The sequence below is a fragment of the Lutjanus erythropterus genome, chromosome 14 (assembly GCF_056507025.1).
Source record: "Lutjanus erythropterus isolate fLutEry1 chromosome 14, fLutEry1.hap2, whole genome shotgun sequence".
In the NCBI taxonomy this organism is placed as follows: domain Eukaryota; kingdom Metazoa; phylum Chordata; class Actinopteri; order Lutjaniformes; family Lutjanidae; genus Lutjanus; species Lutjanus erythropterus.
The window spans coordinates 30054109-30073407 of record NC_139330.1 but is presented as its reverse complement, the minus strand read 5'-3'; the positions used below and the strand labels follow the sequence as shown (position 1 = coordinate 30073407).

Here is a 19299-nt window from a genome sequence, read left to right as displayed (position 1 = left end):
ACATCTGAGCCAGTAGCTGAAGTGCCCTTGAGCAACACACTAAATCCCTGCCATCTCCATGCTTGTGTGCAAATCTATATGAGTGTTTGATTGATTAAATACAGCTTGTCATGGGTGGAATTAGAGAATACCTCCTGCTGCTTCTCCCCCGCTCTTCTCTGTATGTTTCCTGCTTACCAGTAGGTGGAGCTTGTCTCCTTTGGCTTGAGAGAAAGAGAGAAGGAGGGAGAGAAGGAGATGATTAAAGCGAGAAGAAAGACAGCAAGAGAAGAGGCAGAGAGAGAGAGAGAGAGAGAGAGAGATGTAGAGAGGGAGGGATGGAGAGGGATGGAGATGGAGAGGGAGAGGGAGGAGGAGGAGAGAGCAAGCGTCAGCACTCCATGCGTTAAAAGGGCAGATGGTAACCGCGGGTAACTGAGGAGCAAACCACTCTGCTGGCCACAGAGCAAGAGATCAGCAGAGAGAGGAGGGAGGTGGAGGGGAGGGAGGAGAGCCAACACATGCAGCGCAGCAGAGGAGAGGAGAGGAGCATCTGAGAGGAAGCTGCACGCCGGCTCTGACAGAGAGAAAGACAGAGGGGAGGAGAAGACTGAGTACTTCTTCTTCTTCTTCTTCGTCTTCCACACTAACAAGGAGGCAGAAAAGAGACAGGGAGAGGAAGAAAGACAGGACATGGGGAGATAGTGAGAGGAGGAGGAGGAAAAAAAGTATCCCTCCTCTCCACTTAGAGAGATACAGAGACAAAAGAGGGAGGGAAAACAAAAGGAGGTTGGAGAGATTGTGAAGTGGAGGCAGCGGATGGGAGATAGTTAGAGGAACTGCGAGGCTGATCAATGAGAGGCTGAGATTTTTCGGGGAGGAAATTTCGACTCAGCAAGAAAGAAAGAGGGAAGGAGGGAGGGAGTCAATGACAAGGAAAGATTGATGAATGAAAGATGGGAGCAAAACATCTGGAGAGAAAAAAGACTTAGAAATATTTAAAGGGGAGACTGAGGGATTTTAGAAAAGACGAAGAATAAAAAAAACATTTAGAGAAAGACAAGAGTGGAAGGAAAGGAGGAGCAGGGGGTGAAATATTTAAAAAGAGACAGAAGCAGAGGGGAAGATGAGGAGAGGAGGAGGAGGAGGCAGAGTCAAAGAGTCACCGGCAGAAACTTAGAGAAGAGAGAGAATAAATCAGAGCAGTACGAGTAGGAGGGGGGGGGGGCTGCGCTCCTCCTTTTTCCCTTTTTTGTCCCTCCTCTACTTTATAAAACAGAGGAGGAGAGAAGAAATGAGGAGAGCAGAAGAGGAGAGTTGAGGAAGAAGCAGTTTTCAAGACTTTTTCTTCACACAGATAGATATTTAAGTGCATGAAACTCAGTCAAATCCAATGGCGTGCTACTACATTGTGATCAGTTCCACCCACCTGCGTGATGGACAGCTGAGGAGCATCAAGGGGGTGTTCAGAGGACCAATAGGAACCAACGGCCAAAGAAACACGGTAAGGCCTCGTTTGCGTTACTCACTTTGAAATTTTACGTGCTTTTATTTTGAAAATTTGACTGTTTTAAGGCTTTTTCGGACGCTATTGGCAGCTTTAAATCTCCATTTTATTGACATAAATCCTCCTAATCCAGAGCGCATGTATGTCTTTTTTTATTTTCCGTGTCAAAAACAAGCCAGAAACTGTTTACCTCCAAATCAGCATTAGTTAAACCACTCCCACTCCACTTGATTGTCAGGTCCTTAATCATTGTGTTTGCTGAGTTAATTAATTGCCACTTCCATTAGGTTAATTGACTCGGTATTGGAGGCAGAAAAGATGCAGATGGGGGTGGGTGAAGCTTACGCTAAGCACTCGTCTGGCTCGACGGCTGCACTTAAACATGTTTGGCGTCTTGTTTTGTACCTTTTAAGCGAGGTCGGGAAGAAGTCAAAATGTTTTTTCCTCTTTAAATGCACATTTATCCTCAGTTTGACATGACTCTCGTGGTCTTTTACACCAAAACTCTATCAAACACAAGCAGAAGCCACATGTTTACACAGTTTTATGCACATTTTTTGGTGTAATCTTGTATACACAGTTATGATACACAGTTATCCTTGTCGACAATTTTCTCAAAAACCAGCTTATCTGGCAGTCAAAATACTAATCCCATGAAGTATAATTGGAATGCATTCTGGTGCGTTGGTGACAAATTAAAATCTGAATGAAAATGAGTTCAGAGAAACGACTTGTCATGTGCCCTCCTGAAGCTGTGTGGGAAGATCCGAGCTGACCAGATGAGTCAGACCCTTCTTTACTTTTCTTTCTCATAATCTAAACTCCGGCTAAACCTTGTACCATCAGTCTCCTTCATTCTCACTCAGCGTTACTTACAGGCAAACATAATTACAGCGAGTCCTTGTGGAGACGCACCAAAAAATTCCTGCAGGCTTCAAAGAGAGACATCAGATGAAGCGTCAGGAGGTTGTGTGAGGGCAGCGCTACAGTAGACTCATTACACATTAAACACCAACCACTCCTTTTTAGATGAAATAAAATTACATTAACTCATCTTCTTTACTGTCTAATATTTACAAGTCACCAAAAAAATACAAAGTTTAACCTATTTAAAATACGGTTGTTTTCAGAATTTAGGAAGAATAGTCACTATTCTTGTCATTCTTGAGAGCTGGGACAAGAGCGTATTTTGAGGGGGTTTTGATTTTTACTCTTCACTTATGCTGGGATTTTAAAAGATCGAACTCTTGGCTATTAAACTGTATAACTGGCCAACCTCCTTGTGATTAAATTTTTCATTAACTGTGAATGAGTTGACGTCTTATGGAGTTGACAAATTGGTAGACTATGTCATTTTGCAGCATAGACATAGTGAATAGCCATTTTTTTTTAAAAAGTTGTACGTCATAATGCTAATCAAAATACACTTTTTTTTAAACAAAAATTCTTATTTAGCTTTGATTTGGAAGGGCTACAGAGTTGACATGTTATGGTTAAGACGCATCTGGCAGCAATATTATTAATGAATTTGTGAAAAATAGAAAGTTTACCTGTGCTTAACAGTTTTCCCGCCTTTTTTTTAAAAGAACAGGAAGTGAGACAGAGGTCCTTAGGTTATAGTTAAACCTTTTAAATCCTTAATAAATAATGCTCTTGTAAAAATCTGACAGAGCTGACGTCTTACGGAGTTGACACATTGTTACCATATGTCATTTCACAGTGTAGTCATCGTGAGCGGGCATTTTATTTTTTAAAGTTTCTAAGAGTTCAGTTATTGCTAATCAAAAATGCACATTTCTTATTTAGCTTTGATGTAGAAGGGCTACAGAGCTGACGTGTTATGGTTGAGACACACCTAATAGCAAAATTAATCAATGAATTTGTAAATGAGTTTAATGAAAATGAAAGCTTACCAGTGCTGTTTTCCCGCCTTTTTTTAAACCAGGAAGTGAGACAAGGGTTCTTAGGCTAGAGCTACATTTTTTATGCCTGATTAAATCATGTTTTTTGTAAAAATCTGACAGAGGTGACGGAAATCTGGGACACAACATTTTCATTAAAAAAAAGCAAAGTCGATAATAATAGCAGAATTTACACCTATGTTAACAGTAGGTATTGTTAGCTGTGTTAGTAGTTAGCATATTTTTAAAATGTTTGAAGCTGCGAAATCTTGTCTGGGACAAGTTGGAACAAGGTTAGAAATTAATGAAATTAAAGCCAACCAAAACATTTCATAAATTACACATATTTCACATATATCAATTTTCACCAAAACATTGGAATTAGTGTTGCTATTAATCATTTTAATGTTTTCTTTTTATCAGTAGGTCATGATTTGTCCCAGTTCTCAAGAATGGGTGATTGATTATTAGAAATACATTTTAAAAATGTAAGGTAATAAGTGATCATTTTAACACAGGCTGCACAGTTCCGTGTCTTTGTTCTGCCTCATGTGATCTCTGTCAGATCATATTTCACTTTTACTTGTGTCAATACTTCTAATAACCATCATAAATCATAAATTATGATGACATGTCATGGTGGAATGATAGGGCCATAAGTCTGTGTGAGCGACTGGCCCCACAGTGAATCAACAATGCATCTGACTTAGCCTGCAATTAACTACAAGGCACACAATAGAGCCTGCAGCGGTATGCAAGTGTTCTGCAGCCGTAACAGTTTCTGTTGTTTTATTATGTGCTTTATTAAAAATAGAAACAAAAAGAAACAGTTCGGTTGCAAAAACTGGAGCTTTTCATCATCACATGAATGCATTAGTATATATTGTACTATTATTTGTGGTTTAAAATGAAAACTAATGGGGCAAATCCTGAATGTGGATTACACAGAACTGAGAAAAGGTTAACAAATCTCATATTGTAATCTTGTAGTGCGTCTCGCAGAGCTGGAGGTGCTGACAACTGCAGGATGAACATGTAGTCAGGAAAAATAAACCCGCCTTTGGCACATGGCAGCTTTTCATGAGCCTGATAAAGTGCTCACTGAAACACGTGGGTCTCATCAGTGTTAATAAAAGATGTCTGATCGTGTTTTTATGGACTGGGTGTGAGGTCACTTTTTCCCCAATTTAAACTCCAAGTTAAATTAGACTGGAATGACACGTAGTGGTGTTTTCTGCTCTGATGCCCCTCAGCACCATAACATAATCTGTATTTCCCTCCAAAATTTAGGGGGGTGTATTTGTTTGCAACACTTTTTATGACCTCATTCAGTCTCCTCTAAAAGTTCTGCATAGCATCGCTACAAAAATAAAACTGTCTCCTGACCTGACGCTGCTGTGACTGAGGTTATCTTTAGGCACGAAACAGACATGGCTGGGGTTGGGAATAGATCCTGGCTTGGGTTGAATTTTCTGCTACTTTAAAGTTAGGGGACACTTGTTGACATGGTTACGATGATAAGGACTTGGTAGGGAGGGGTCGTCATGGTTAAAACAAACCAATGTTAATTGTCGGTCAGTCTTGAGTAGTAAATGTGATACATTTGATACATTTTTCAGTAACAAGTAGGGTAATTTTGGCAATAGCACTGCATTTATTAATCAAACTCCATTACTTCAGGGGTCTGCTTGGTCACTGGGTAGATGGGAGTTTGGTCTCTGAGTTCAGCAGACAGACTGGTCAGGGACTTTACTAGTTTGGCCAATGAGGGACTGGAAGTTAGCCTCTATAAAAAGACAACAAACATGACTCCAAAGTTGTCTTATTTTCACGTTATATGTTCTTACTTAGCTGGCTTGCTAACGTTAGTCACTGTTAAGTCTACATTTAGGCATCAGTTAGTTTTGTTCAGAGTTGGAATGTATGTGAACCTCTTTGCTGGATTTGTGAGAAGAATCCATCTTACCAGACTTCAAGTTATCTGTTTTGGTGGTGCAGCAAATCAGTGCCTTGGCATCAAGGAGAGTGGTAGTTAAGTACAGCACAGAATTTTAGGTTCTTTTATTTGTTTTAAAAGCTCTGCACAGCCTGGCACCCCGGTACATATCCTCTGCTCTCTCTCTCCAACCAACAATTGCTCATGTCCTTGGACGAGCTGCTGTTAGCTGTCCCGCAATTGAGGCTGAAGGGGAAGGGTGATTGGACAATGCCAAACATAAGACCTACATGTTTTCTGAGGCTTTTGAGAGTCCTTAAGGTCATATATCTCACTTCATATTCTCCTGTGTTTTATATTGTTATGTTACTTTACTAATGTACTTGTGCATGCTGCCATCTTGCTGTTTACTGTGTCATACTTGCAGCTACTGGCAGCTAAAGGTGTGGCTTTAGGTGTGATGATGGCAAGAATTGTCCATGGAAGCCTTGAGTTGATTGGCTGAGGTTAGCCCATGTTAGACGTGATAGTCAGATGGTCCACCCAATCACCTGCCAAGTGTTTTTGAAAGTGTATGCCCTTTTCCAAACTTTTTCTGAGGACGCATAACTGAGGATGATACTTGTGTAGTGTTGTGCTAATGCTAAGCGAACCACTGATGGTCAGTAAACACCTATAGAACACAGGCTGGTGGTCCTAATTACTTGTTTTCTATTTCTAAACAAAGAAATTGTGACATGTGGGTATGGAGTTGGTTTCAAGACTTTTTGGTGTGGGTGGACTGAGAAATGAGTTTGAAAGAAGTAACATGTAATTAGTGACTGATTAAATTTTTCAGACAACTTCTCCAACACTGCTGGCAGCAGGAAACAGCAAGCAAATGGCAGTCTGTTGTCTTTAAGTCTTACTTTTTGTTTTTTTTTAACCATATAAGCACGCATACATTATTTTGCCCAGAATGACAGTGTTGTGCAAGTTCGCAGTAGTTTAATGTTAAGTTCACACAGATTAAAATGAAGAAATTCACATTCATAGTTCACAAATCTGAATTTTGAACTGAATTCACAGCCCTCAAAAATGAACAAGTTGATGTTAATTTCTTACATTTAAAAAAATTATCATTTTAATCTCTTCCTTTTAAAGAAGATGGTGTCGATATAATGGCTTCATACTACATAGTGTGAGATATTCATATATATATATATAGTAGAATGCACCATAATGTGTGAGAACTGCAAGGAGATGAAGAGGGAGACGAGACAGAGGAGATGAGTCATAAAATGTGGATCTATTTGTCTGTTGTCCACTGTAACAGAGACTCCAGTCTGCAGTGTATCCTGGATGATACACCTCATGCTGTATGATCAAAGAACATTTTTATATCACATCGACACTTCTGTCCATATTCTCTCTCACTCTGCTGCAAATTCGCATCACACTTTTTATTTAATCACTTGATAATGTAAGCCTTGTTAACTCTGAGGAGTTAACAACCCTCATGTTCACATTAGTTAGTTGAAAACTGATTGGTTCAGTTTGCCGTTCATCAAAAACATGAGCATGTTCGCGCTCTTTTAGCATATTTATGCAAAATACTGGGGGAAGGCATGGCCACCCTACTCTGTCTTTGAGAGCCTTATCCTGATATTCTTACCTAAACCCTAACCAGTCTCACTCATCATGCAATTTAATCAAATCAACCAACGAAGGCAATGAGTATGAGTCAATCAAAGGCAGAATAAAGCAGATCATGTCTTTGCTGCCCTGGGAAAAATAATAAAATTGCCATAAGCACGCTGAACTTATTCTTATTGTTTAATGTCACACTATCTGCTCCTATGCTTGGACATGAGTCATAATTACTAAAGCCAAAACAGTTCTTTTCACTTGAACGTAAACAAATGTTGTCATGGGGGCTTTACTTTGGAGGACAGTCTCAAATATATTCTCTTTTTTTTTAAAAATATCTTCCAGAGGTGGCTTCTTTCCAACTTTGTTCTTACATACTTCATAGTTAAATCCAAATTTCTCATTAAAGGCTGTCAAAGAAAAGTTAAAAATAGATGTTCACTTGCTCCTGTTCGAACATGTTAATTACCGTGCTTCACTAAATAGATGACAAACTAATTACGCCATTACAGCACCTTTAACGAGTCAGAGCTTCCAGACGTGTTAAAATGATATCAAACTCATAAAATATAAGATAAAGTTTTCTCTGCGAGCACAATACCATAAATAAATGTTCTTTAATTACCCACACAAGAAAACTGAGGCATTTCAAAGGAACGCATTCAACTCTGTTCGTCACCTAATCCAGGAATAGAAAGCTATATCAAGAGATTTAATTGGCGAACAACCACACACGACTATCACCAGTCACCTTGGATCCTCATATTCCCGAGCTAATTTTATCTCCAAGTTCTTTAGTGCAGACAGGTCTGATGAAATTGCATGAAACGATCATGTCTTAAAAATTCAAATAACATGTGCATGGGAAATGGGAGAGATATGTTTGCGCCAGCACAAAAGGATTTCATGAGAGAGACATGAGCAGAGACAGGCAGCAGAGTTAGAAGCCAGAACAGTGTAAAAAAAAATGAGAGTGAGCAGATCAGTGGGATGGATGAGTGTCTACAGTTTCCTTTTAACTCCAAATGACTCAAGTTCAGTCCCATGTTTATGCAAAGATGAGTTCCTTTTTTCACAATTGTGACCAAAATCTTCCCCTTAACAAAGTTAAAGGACCTTTTCTGGTTAGGTTTTGCCTCTTTTGTTGAGTGGCCATAAAACCCAGAGTGTTTGTATTGGACAAGCTGGAGTGACACTCAACAATCTTTTGCCAGAATTGGATTTTGTTGCTGTTCCAAGCAGCCATTGTTTTCCATTCAGCCCTGCATGGTATTAAAATCAATAACCAGATCTTTGAAGCGATCTAAATCATCTAGACTGTGTGATTTTGTTTTTTCAGTATGCAATACTGAAAAACAACAACTGTATTGTTGTTTAAATGGAGCATTACCTCACACTTGTGCTGTGGCACTGAACATACTCTTACTTATGAGCGTGGGTGGCATACACTTGTCGACACCCAGCTCTTGTTTGCGGAGCTTGAATGAACTTTTTCTAAAGTCAGTATGGACAAAAGCAGGGACCAAATACATAAATAAGTGGCCCTGGTATTCCAGTGTACCATCTGCAAAAATGGAAAAACATAATGGACCCAAAAAAGAACTGCAAAAAGTCAAAAAAACAGATGTTATTTCAGGGCACTTGTCATATAGGGCTGGTCTAGATCATTCTGTTTATAATATTATTTACAGACGACCATTAGTTCCCAACAAGAGCAAGTAATACGGTGATAGTGGCGAGGAAAAACCTAAAACCTGCGATGGCAGGCAGCCATCAAAAGAAATGCCATGTAAAATACTTACTAATAATTAATATAGAATTACATAATAATTACTCATGTTCAATGCATTACACTTCTCAAGCAATTAAGAGTTTGTTAATTAATTTTAACATTGTGTTGAAATGAATGGAAAACACTAAAACTATGGGTAGAGTATGTTTATATTATTATAGTTAAGATTTAAAGCATGTGTTCAAAATCACTACTTTGTTCTTTTACGTAAAACTTCACCACTTTTCATGCACATGTGCAGTCAGTGTTCATGGTAAATGTAGATGAGAGCTGAGTTCTCCTGCTCAAAGAGCCTTAGCGGCATTGCCTATGTGTACCAGGATGCATTGCATTCATGTTGACCAAAACATGTGTGCTAGGAGACAAAAACCTAGCATGCCACCCTTGCTAGGAGGAGACTAGAAAAAAATTGTAGAGAGAGTCTTCCTTAACACTAACAAAGTCACTGTGATATCACTGACGCAGGAAGAACAACAGTTTTTGCAGCAGGAGAACTCAGTTTTCTCTGTTGATAAAGCATGCACTGAACAATTTACGGCTTATATCAACTACATTTACCATCATCATTGACATCCAAATGACAGGTGACGAATTTCCCCTTTAAATCAATGTTAAACTCATCCAAATTAGAAACACCATCAATACACAGCTGGGAGACAAATTAAAAGAGAGACCTGAATAAATCAGTAGAGAAACATAACAAATGCTGATGGTTATACACAGGTGTATTACAGCATGATTACATTAGGCAATTGACATCACACCTATCATGCTCTGTGGCATGCATAGTAATGCCCTGCAGGCACATTTGACAATACCCCCCATCCACGAGGGCTCACTGAATGGTTTGATGAGTGTGAAAATGATGTTATGGAGGTCCAACACCTTTGCACTCTGGTTGCACTGTAGTAGTAATGACTGGTTCTAAGATCGTGGTGTGTTTTCTCCCTGTTCCAAACTGCCGCACTACATGTTCTGATCCTGATGTGTGTGTGTGCCACGAATACGCTGCTTACTGTCCCTGTTATCTGGAGAGCATCTCGACGGGACTGACTGACAGTCCCCGTAATATATTCTGATATAATGTAATATCCTCACTGTTGAGTAGCGGCAACAACACGAGTATGTAGATTCTTTAAGATTCTTGACCTTGGAAACAGTCTAATCACAAAGTTTAGAAGCTGTTATGGAGCTTTTGATGATATCATGTGATAAGCAGGTGGAGTTTGTTCAAATTTATTTATTTTCTAACAACTTTTAAGGACTTTTTTTGTCATGTTGATGTAAAAGAACTGATCCTCAAAGTTCACGTTCGACCTTGAAAACAGCAGATGGGGAAATAATCTCACCACAAGGTCCTTTTAGTATCTGTTCTGAAGCTTTCAATCACACATGACCCTGTGGCGAGATTATTTTCTCCACTTATAGGATTATTTTATAATATTATAGTGACGTTAGATGTGTTTGAAGTCCCTAAACCAATATTACAGAACTGTTATCATTATATAATGCCTGAAACCATGCCATCTACATATTTTCTCACTACAAGTAACAAGACAGTTTCCTTTCTATGGAGGAGCCAGGCATGAGGGGAAACATAAGAGGACTTCTCTTTTTCTTAAAAAAAAAAGTTTGCATTTAAGAATTAAGTCAAAATGCTGAGAATGAAGTCGAACTTTCAGTCTTAGTGCCAGGTATAAGAGAAAATTAATCAGAGGATGATGATTTATTAATTTTAAATTGTTTTGCCTATTGAGAATAACTTTGGTTATAACATTAGAATAATATTAGTAATAAAGTAGCATTAAATATTATTATAATAATAAAATTTTGGGTTTATTCTCTTTGGTATTTCAATTTTATTCTCAACATTTTGATTTTTAACATTTCAACTTCATTTTTAATATTTTGACTTTATTCTCAATATTTCAATTTTTGACATTTTAACTTTACTCTTGACATTTTTACTTTATTCTCAAAATTTCAGTTTCATTCTCAATATTTTGATTCTCCACATTTCAACTTAATTCTCAACAAAAACACAAATGAAAACAAAAACAAAAACATCCTCCTCTGATTGTTTCTTATGCCTGAATCTAATACTGAAAGTTTCACTTTGTTCTTGTCATTTCAACTTTATTCTTGACATTTTGACACTTGACTCTTCACATTTTTGATTCTCAAAATGCAAATTAAAAAAATCTTGCTCCTCCCATTTTTCCTTTAAGTCTGTCCCTAATACTCCTCCATATCTTGCTAATAATCTTTCCTTGTCATTTCTGATGATTTGAGTGAACTGAAACCCATTTAAGTGCTGACATCTTTAACGTGAGGAAGACCTGAAAATATGTCCAATTCAACATAAGCTTTTCTGTTTCGTGACTGCATTTCAGACTTAATCCTCATTCCCTGAAATTTTCAACACTTTGTTGTTCGACAGGTGAGCATTTAGCCGCTGCGGAGAGCAAACACATCTCACACTGCATGCTGATATCACCCTCTCCTCTCTGCTTTAAAGCAAAAAAAAACAAAAAAAAAAACATTCTAACACCCCAAATCAAATGATTTTTTTCCTGTACCTTAATTGCCTGAATGTGCCAAAGATATTTGGGCACATTGCCTGTGTCTCTCTGTGTTACTATTCATGCTGTCAACACGGCTCATCTCAAACCCACACTGGGTGGTCCAAAGTCCTAATTTATTAAAACATTTAAAATCATTCAAGAAGTGTACGTTCAAGCCGCTCCTCTGTTCTTCCTCGTGCGCGTGTGGCTCTCCTTGGGTTTCTGTGTGTGTTTTTGTAAATCAGGTAGTTCACAGTGACTCGGCGGCGACATTAATTCATGATAGCCCACCAGCTGTCAGGGAATATTTCACACCTTTCCCAATATCAGCGAGGCCAGAGTTGTGTTGCTATAGAAACATTGATTCCAGTAAGTTAAATAACGCTGATTTTCTACACCCCACTTGGCACAAAAAGTTGACATCAAATTCCTTCTGAGCATTAAATTTTCTCTCAGCAGTGATATTTTTGAGCAGTGTATTTGTTTTGGAGGCTTCCTGTGCCGGATGTGTGGTTTCTCTTGAGGAAATGTTTTGGGTAACACTTTATAATAAGGTGCCAGTAATATGCTTTAGTTAATAAATAATAATACCCTTATAAGATGCTTATTGACATTAATATGTGTTAATAAGACAATATAAGATAAGTGTTTGTAATAGCGTAATAAACATGTTTATTATTACATTAGTCTTATGAGAAACTTGTTAACAGTTTATAGACTGCTTGAGAATGTTATGAGCCTTATGAGACTTTGTTCATAACAGCATTACAAACTGACTTATGTCATAGTTAAACCTTTACCAAATATTTGTTGTTTCTTTAATGTTAATTATGCACTTATTAACAGTTAACTATTCATTTGGGGGGTACCAGATCTAGCAATGTACACTAAGGTTAATTAATCCTTTATTATGCACTAGTTAACAGTAAAATTTGGGGGAATGCAGTTCAAAAGCATGAACAGTGCTTACTTAGGTTAATTAATCCTTTATTATGCACTTATTAGCATGTAACCATGGATTGTGGGGTAATGGCTCTAAAATGTGAACAGTTCTTACTAAGGTTAACAGATTTTTTATTATGCACTTGTTAACACTTATCCTAATTTTGTTAATTATTACAAATTCTGTTTCTTTTCTGTGTTAAGAACTGATAATAAATGCATAATGAACTATGAAAAAAAAATTAAGCAACAATTAAATTAAAGGTGAGTATAAGTTTAAAAATGATATAATTGGTATGTTAGAAAACTCAATTAAATGTGTTTACAATGCTATTATAAACAGTTATAAGAAACTCATAAGGCTTTTACTAACATTCTTAAACAGTCTATAAACATGTTTATTATGCTATTATTAACACTTATATAGTCTTAACACATATTAACATTAACAAGCATTTTATAAGGGTCTTATTACCTAATAATTAACACTTATTACAAGAACTTTAATATTAAGTGCTATCACTGTTTCTTTTAGAGATTTTGACAAAGAAAAAAACATTAAAACATGAAAACATGGTGCTTGTTAAAGGCGGACTGGTTTATTTTCTTTATGTGTCGTGTGTTTTCAATTAAAATCACAGGTGCTGCTGACTGTCTTGTAAAAGCAATAATGTCCTTGAGCTGCCGGGTGCAATATTCTCTCTTGGTGCTATCGGCTATTTGACATCAGGCCTAACAACACCCATGACAATACAACACTATAACCTACTGCCTCTCAGCTACTAATGCATGTATGTGTGTGTGTGTGAGTGTGTGTGTGTGTGTGAGTGAGTGTGTGTGTGTGTGTGTGTGAGAGAGAGAGAGTGTGTTCTGAGGTTGGAGCGAAGTCGCCAACAACATGGCTCCTCACTACATAAATTAGCGCCGATGAGGACACTCTGTGCATGCGTGTGCATTTGCGCATGTGTGTGTTTAACAGTTGTTAGTGAAATGGTCGGCCCATCTCCGTTTGAGCAGTTATGCATGTGTGTGTGAGCACGTGTGTCTTCAGTAGTTGTGATTTACATGGCATGAGTGTGTGTGTGTGCATGTGTGTGTGTGTGTGTGTGTGTGTGTGTGTGTGTGTGTGTGTGTGTGTGTGTGTATTCGGTAGTTGTGAGTACATGGTGTGCTTCATTGATGTGTGAAACATCAGCTATGACTGTGGAGCCATCTGCTCCAAAGGGAGAGATGGAGTGCAAGTGTGTGTGTGTGTGTGTGTGTGTCCGCGCGCACATATCTTCTTCTGCACCATTAGTGTGTTTGCGTGACACAGCAGAGTGTGTGTGTATACATGTGCACGTGTGTGTGAATTTCTGACACAGTCTGACGACTTGGCTGAACCAACAAGTTGTTTCTTTCTTTTTTTTTTTTTGCATGTGGGACATCATGAAGTTTCAAAGCTGAGTCCCATGAAGCTAAAATGTCTCATAAATAAATACTTTCAAACGCTGTAAAATGTAGGCTACATGTCAACTTTGTTGCTCCAGAATCGTTTCGTTTCTGTGATCTTATTTCAGATACAGATTCAATACAGATATTTCAGATCTTGAATGGACCGGAGGGTGTCCTGACATTTTTGACAGGGGTGGCCCAAGTGGGGCACTCACTTATGCAGGGGTGGTATGACATATGCACACACACTGGAATAACTTAACCATTTGTCATGTCTACTTTTATTACTAAATTTTACAATATCTTACATTTTACATTCCTGTGTAAAGTTTTAATTTGAAAGATAAATAGTCTTACCAATTCCAGCACAACAGTTGCACCACACATGTACAATATAATGCTCCCATACTTTTCTCCACAAAAATAAATTGTACCTCCATTCAGATTCTGTCCTCCGACTGTGAGACTCATTAATTTCACCATGAAAAATTGTTTTATTTTTATGATTTATTACTGGCAGACTTCTCTGCGGCTGATATCTCCAGAACTGTGGAACCCACACCAACACAATCTAGATGGATAAACAGCACTACAGGCCAGGGAAAAATGTGTATTTCTTGGGGGAACTGTCCCTTTAATAACCAATAACTTAAAACTTTTTGCCCACATGAGACTGCACCAGTACTTCTAAAAAAAAGGCATATCCAAAGACATTTATTAGTTTCTGACTCTGGGAAAAACATTAAAATTCCCTAAATCTCTGAACTATCTCTTAAATCACACATATTTAGGCTACTCTATTCAGTGTGATCCCCTTTTGACAGCTAATGTAATAACAGATGCAGCAGTTTTTCATTTCCATTCACTGGGCCTCCCCTGAAACTGTTGGAGCCCCCCTGGGGAGGCCCGCCTCCCACTTTGAAAACCTCTGGTCTATTTAAATGAGATGAGCAGAAGGCATCATGTTCACCACTTGTACCTCTGGGAATGAATGAGGACCTGGAGTTCAGAATCTTCCTGTGAAATGTCCTGTGAAATAAATCTAACCTCCGGTCAAATAGATAGTCTAGATAGACTTTTTTTTCAACTGACTTGTGTATTTTGCACAGAAGATTGTTCTATTATGGTTTGAGGTATAGGATATGGAGATGCACTTCTTGCTGTTTTGTGGGATTACTGAGAGTTGGAGTATGTACTGCCCTTTATTTCTATTTACTTTTTATCCTGTCTGATTGACCAGAAAACTCAGTCATCTCATGACAGTAACTGCATAAAATGTGGAGAATTTCCAGAATACTTCCAAATGAAGAACTCTGTTAGTATCAGTATCACTTCAAGGGTACTGGTATTGATACCCAGCCCCAATTACTACAAGTATGTCTTTGTGGGTTGTGCCATCTGTTTTTTTTTTCTTTCTTTTTTTAACTAAAGTTTATATAAATGGATTAATGGATTATGTTTGTGGTATTTATGCATATACACTGTAGACTTGGTCTATGTCTTGTCTACATATAAAACTAAATTGGAAATTCAATTTTTATTTTATTTTATTTTTTTACTTTTTTCTAGTTATTTATTACATGAATATAGTTTTCTGTTTTCTCCCTTATCTATTTTTTTTATTATTTATTTATTATATATTTTTTATTCTATTTTATTTTATTTATTTTATTTTATTTTATTTTATGTTTTTCTATTTATTTATTGCAAATAAATTGTTATCTATATCCCCTCTTTATTTATTATTTGTATTTATTTATTATTTATTTTATTTGTTTATTTATTTATTTATTTATTTATTAATTATTATTATTATTATTATTATTATTATTATTATTATTATTATTATTATTATTATTTTATTTATTTATTTTTTACTTTATTTTTATAAGTAGTTTTTGAATGCTAAACATCTTGACCAGTGGGGATTATAAATGACTGAGCTTTTTCATGTGACTATAGACACACCTATATTTAAACTCCATGTCACTTTATGATCGCTATGTCTTGAAAAAGGTACTTGTGACTGAAATGTTAGCTTTTTATTCAAGCAAATCAATGCAGAGGTGATACATGTATTTTTTTTTTTTTAAATTTAAATAAAGTGCAGTGTAGAAACTGAGAATTTGTAAAGACTAATCAAACAGGAAAATACGTCCACATCCAATAACACAGTAGTGTACTTTTCACTTCCTCATACAGCCAAGAATTCTATCCAGAAGAAATGTGTTATCTGATCAATTATAAGCACTGAAATGCACCAGCAACTACAAGAGTAGGGACTATTTTCTAGACTTCAAAAGTCACTGAGGGACTTCTACTCTCAATACAGTTCCTCCCACTAAAAATAAACCAGTACAAAACCACAAGAGCAGGCGTGTAGGGCATGAGGTCAAAAACTGTTCAGCTACAGCCCTCAACCGATTACATTAACACCCTGACATGGATCTCTTCTCTGTTACTTCAAAATTAGGACGATATGTAAAGTAATACACAGTAAAAAAAAAAAAAAAAACACACACACACACACTTTAAAATGTTTTTTACATCGAGGCAAATGTTTAATTTTTTAGGCTTAAAAGTATTAAAGGACACCTAGACATGTTTGAGCTTGCAAATCACCAAAACCAGACTTAATGAGCTCGTAGCTCAACTTTGGAAAAAAAAAAAAAACATGTTTTGCAAAATCCACAAGCTGCTGCACCATGAAATCTTCATGGATTTAATTTCATCCTCCTGAAATCCTCATGCTAGAGACTCTGCATGCGTCCATGCACTCCCATAGGCTTTGACAACGAGCCAACCGCAGTACTAAGACATATGTTGTTGTTAAATACTCACAGGATCTAAGAAATCTGCAGTCATTTAAAATCTTTACCACCCAGTACAGATACTCATGTCGCCATCCATCAACACAAGTCAAGACATCACAGGTGACCTATATATATCACCATGAAACTTCCCAAACTGATTACTTCCAAGAAGGGAATTATTTTTTGTATTGCAAGGGTTATGAAATTCTGTGTTTAAATATGCAAATGAAATATTGTCTAATTAAAAATGCAGGGATTTGCATACAGTTCCTAAATATCAATATGAACAGTGGATAAAGTCAGGTTTGTTTCATTTGGTTGACATGTTAAAGTCAAACTTATTGCTGAGGAAAAAGACATTAAAAACTGCATTTTTGCCATGTTTATAGGAATGAAATGTTATTTAAGTTGGGCTATGAATGAAATATGAACAAACCCCTCAGATATTAGATATTTACAGACACAATATCTAATGAAATCTTTAGCATGGATACCTTATGTACTATATCTTATTCAGTGGAAAGCACTAATAGATTGTGGTTACAGTGACTTAAATGAAAACCAATGTTCATTTGTTTGCTTTACTTAACTTCCATGAAACTGAGCTGACATTTTATTATGATGGGAGGAAGACAGGAATTTTCTCTCAATGACAAACATCCTGGAAATCTTATGATAAACCCCCAGAGAGATGCAGCAGCAAACACTAAAGTAAGCTGTATTTTATGTGTAGTCCTGCATCTGAATTTGAATTATACACAGTACAGTAATTTCATCTGTACAGTCTTTGAAAAGCATTGGAAACAGCAGAAATTGATCAGAATAATCATCTGTGATTGTGATCAGTTTGACTTGGATATCTGCTTACTTTGAGGTTTGCACTACAGCACATATACAGCACCAGTTTGGACACACTTCTCTCTGTAGTTTTAATAAGAAGTGGTTCAGATTATACCAACCGTCTGCAAAGCTGTCATCAAAGAAAAAGATGGCTACTTTGAAGAATCTAAAATATCAAAGAGCAAAACACTTTTGCACACTTGTAGGTGGACAGGTGCGTAGGAGGAAACCATGGGTTGACAATAAAAAGCAAAAAGACTCTCGCACTCGCAATCAAAGATTTAATAAATCTTCAGATCTTTAGATTTTTAAAAAGCAAAAGCATACTTTGCCTTGTTTTCACATTTTTTATTTACCACATAATTCTGTTTAATTCCGTATCCCATACTTCTGTTTCCTCCTGTACTGATCTACTATGCAAAAATATATGTATATATACATATATATAAATGAAAAACAAAAATGTACTATAGTTATATACAGTATATCTTATATACATGTTTACTTCTCAAGAGACAGAAAACTCCAGGAAGATTTAAATGTGTATAAATATAGATAACTGTGAAAAAACACATGGAGAAACATTTTATAAAAATTAAACAATAATAAATAAAACCAAACAAAAACTAATATTAAACATTACAGTTTAATAAAGTAGGGATAAAATAAGATAATAAGATATCCAGTGATGAAAGAAAATATTCAGGTTTCTTTCCTGGTGTTAAGGAAGTTCTTGTTTTTCAATAAAAGCAGAATAGGTGCACAGTGCATTCAACATAAGTGTAGTTTTTAATAGCATTTGTTCAAAGAATATGTCAAAAATAGCTTCAAGTCTAATGCAAGTGATCATAAGGCAGTGATAAAAATGTCTTTCACGTGCAAAAGTGAATGACTTCAGCACCAGACAGCGCCGAGACAACACAATAAATCGACTGTTCGTTGGTAATAATGTTTCAAATGACATGGCTATTACAACATCAGAAATGAAATTAATCCAAATCCAAGCCGCAGTGAGTGTGTCATGTATTCAGCCTATACGCCTGTTAACTGTTAACACACCTGTACAACAAACTGCCTGGCTATCAACACAATCTTAGGGATTATATTTCTATTGCAAAAACAACAGCAATAAAAAACTTGTGGGCCAACAATATATATTCATTCTGCTGTGCATTGGTTATAATATAATGTATTGAACGTCTGTCACAAATGTCAGAAATGAAAGGAATAATATTCACAATGCAGACACAACTGAAATGCTTTTACCCCCACGTCTGTCAGCTGTGTACACATGGTGCAAAACAAGCTGGCTGGTTATTAACTTCTACACATTTCTTTATTAAAAACCAGAGTACTGAGCGTCTGTTGGAAGTTTATCACCCTATTCTTGAGAACTGGGACAAACCATGTCCTACCAAAAAATAATACCAACACTCTAATTCATTTTTTGGTGAAGTTTTATTCTTTAGGGATTTGAACTATATAAAATTTCTGAAATGTTTTGGTTTGCTTTTAATGTTTTTTAATTTCTAAACTTGCTCTGTGTCAGAAAACACCCATAACCCAGCAGCCTGTCCCAGCTGACATTGGGCGAGAGGCGGGATCCACCCTGGACAAGTCACCAGGTCATCACAGGGCTGACATGTAGAGACAGACACCCACTCACACTCACATTCACACCTATGGGCAATTTTAGAGTTATCAATTAACCTATTATGCTGCATGTCTTTGGACTGTGGGAGGAAGCTGGAGAACCTGGAGAGAACCCTCATGGACAACATGCGAACTCTGCACAGAAAGGTCCCAAGGACGATTTGAATTTATTAACTTTGAATTGAAATAATAAGATGTGAACTCACTACGACTAGACTGTGAAATGAGAAAATGTAACATTTTGTCAAGTCCATAAGACGTCAACTCTGTCAGATTTTACATCTGATGGAGTTGATGTTTACATTTAGT

At 36.8% G+C, this 19299-nt stretch overlaps 1 protein-coding gene across 1 annotated transcript in view; it reads left to right on the top strand.

The window, feature by feature from the left end:
- Positions 1–420: 420 nt before the first annotated feature.
- Positions 421–19299, top strand: part of LOC146315727 (uncharacterized) — a 97405-nt gene continuing 78526 nt past the window's right edge. Inside the window, exon 1 of the mRNA XM_084736073.1 lies at positions 421–1483. Coding sequence (XP_084592199.1) covers positions 1373–1483 — 111 coding nt within the window. The 5' untranslated portion in view covers positions 421–1372. The remainder of the gene's footprint in view (positions 1484–19299) is intronic.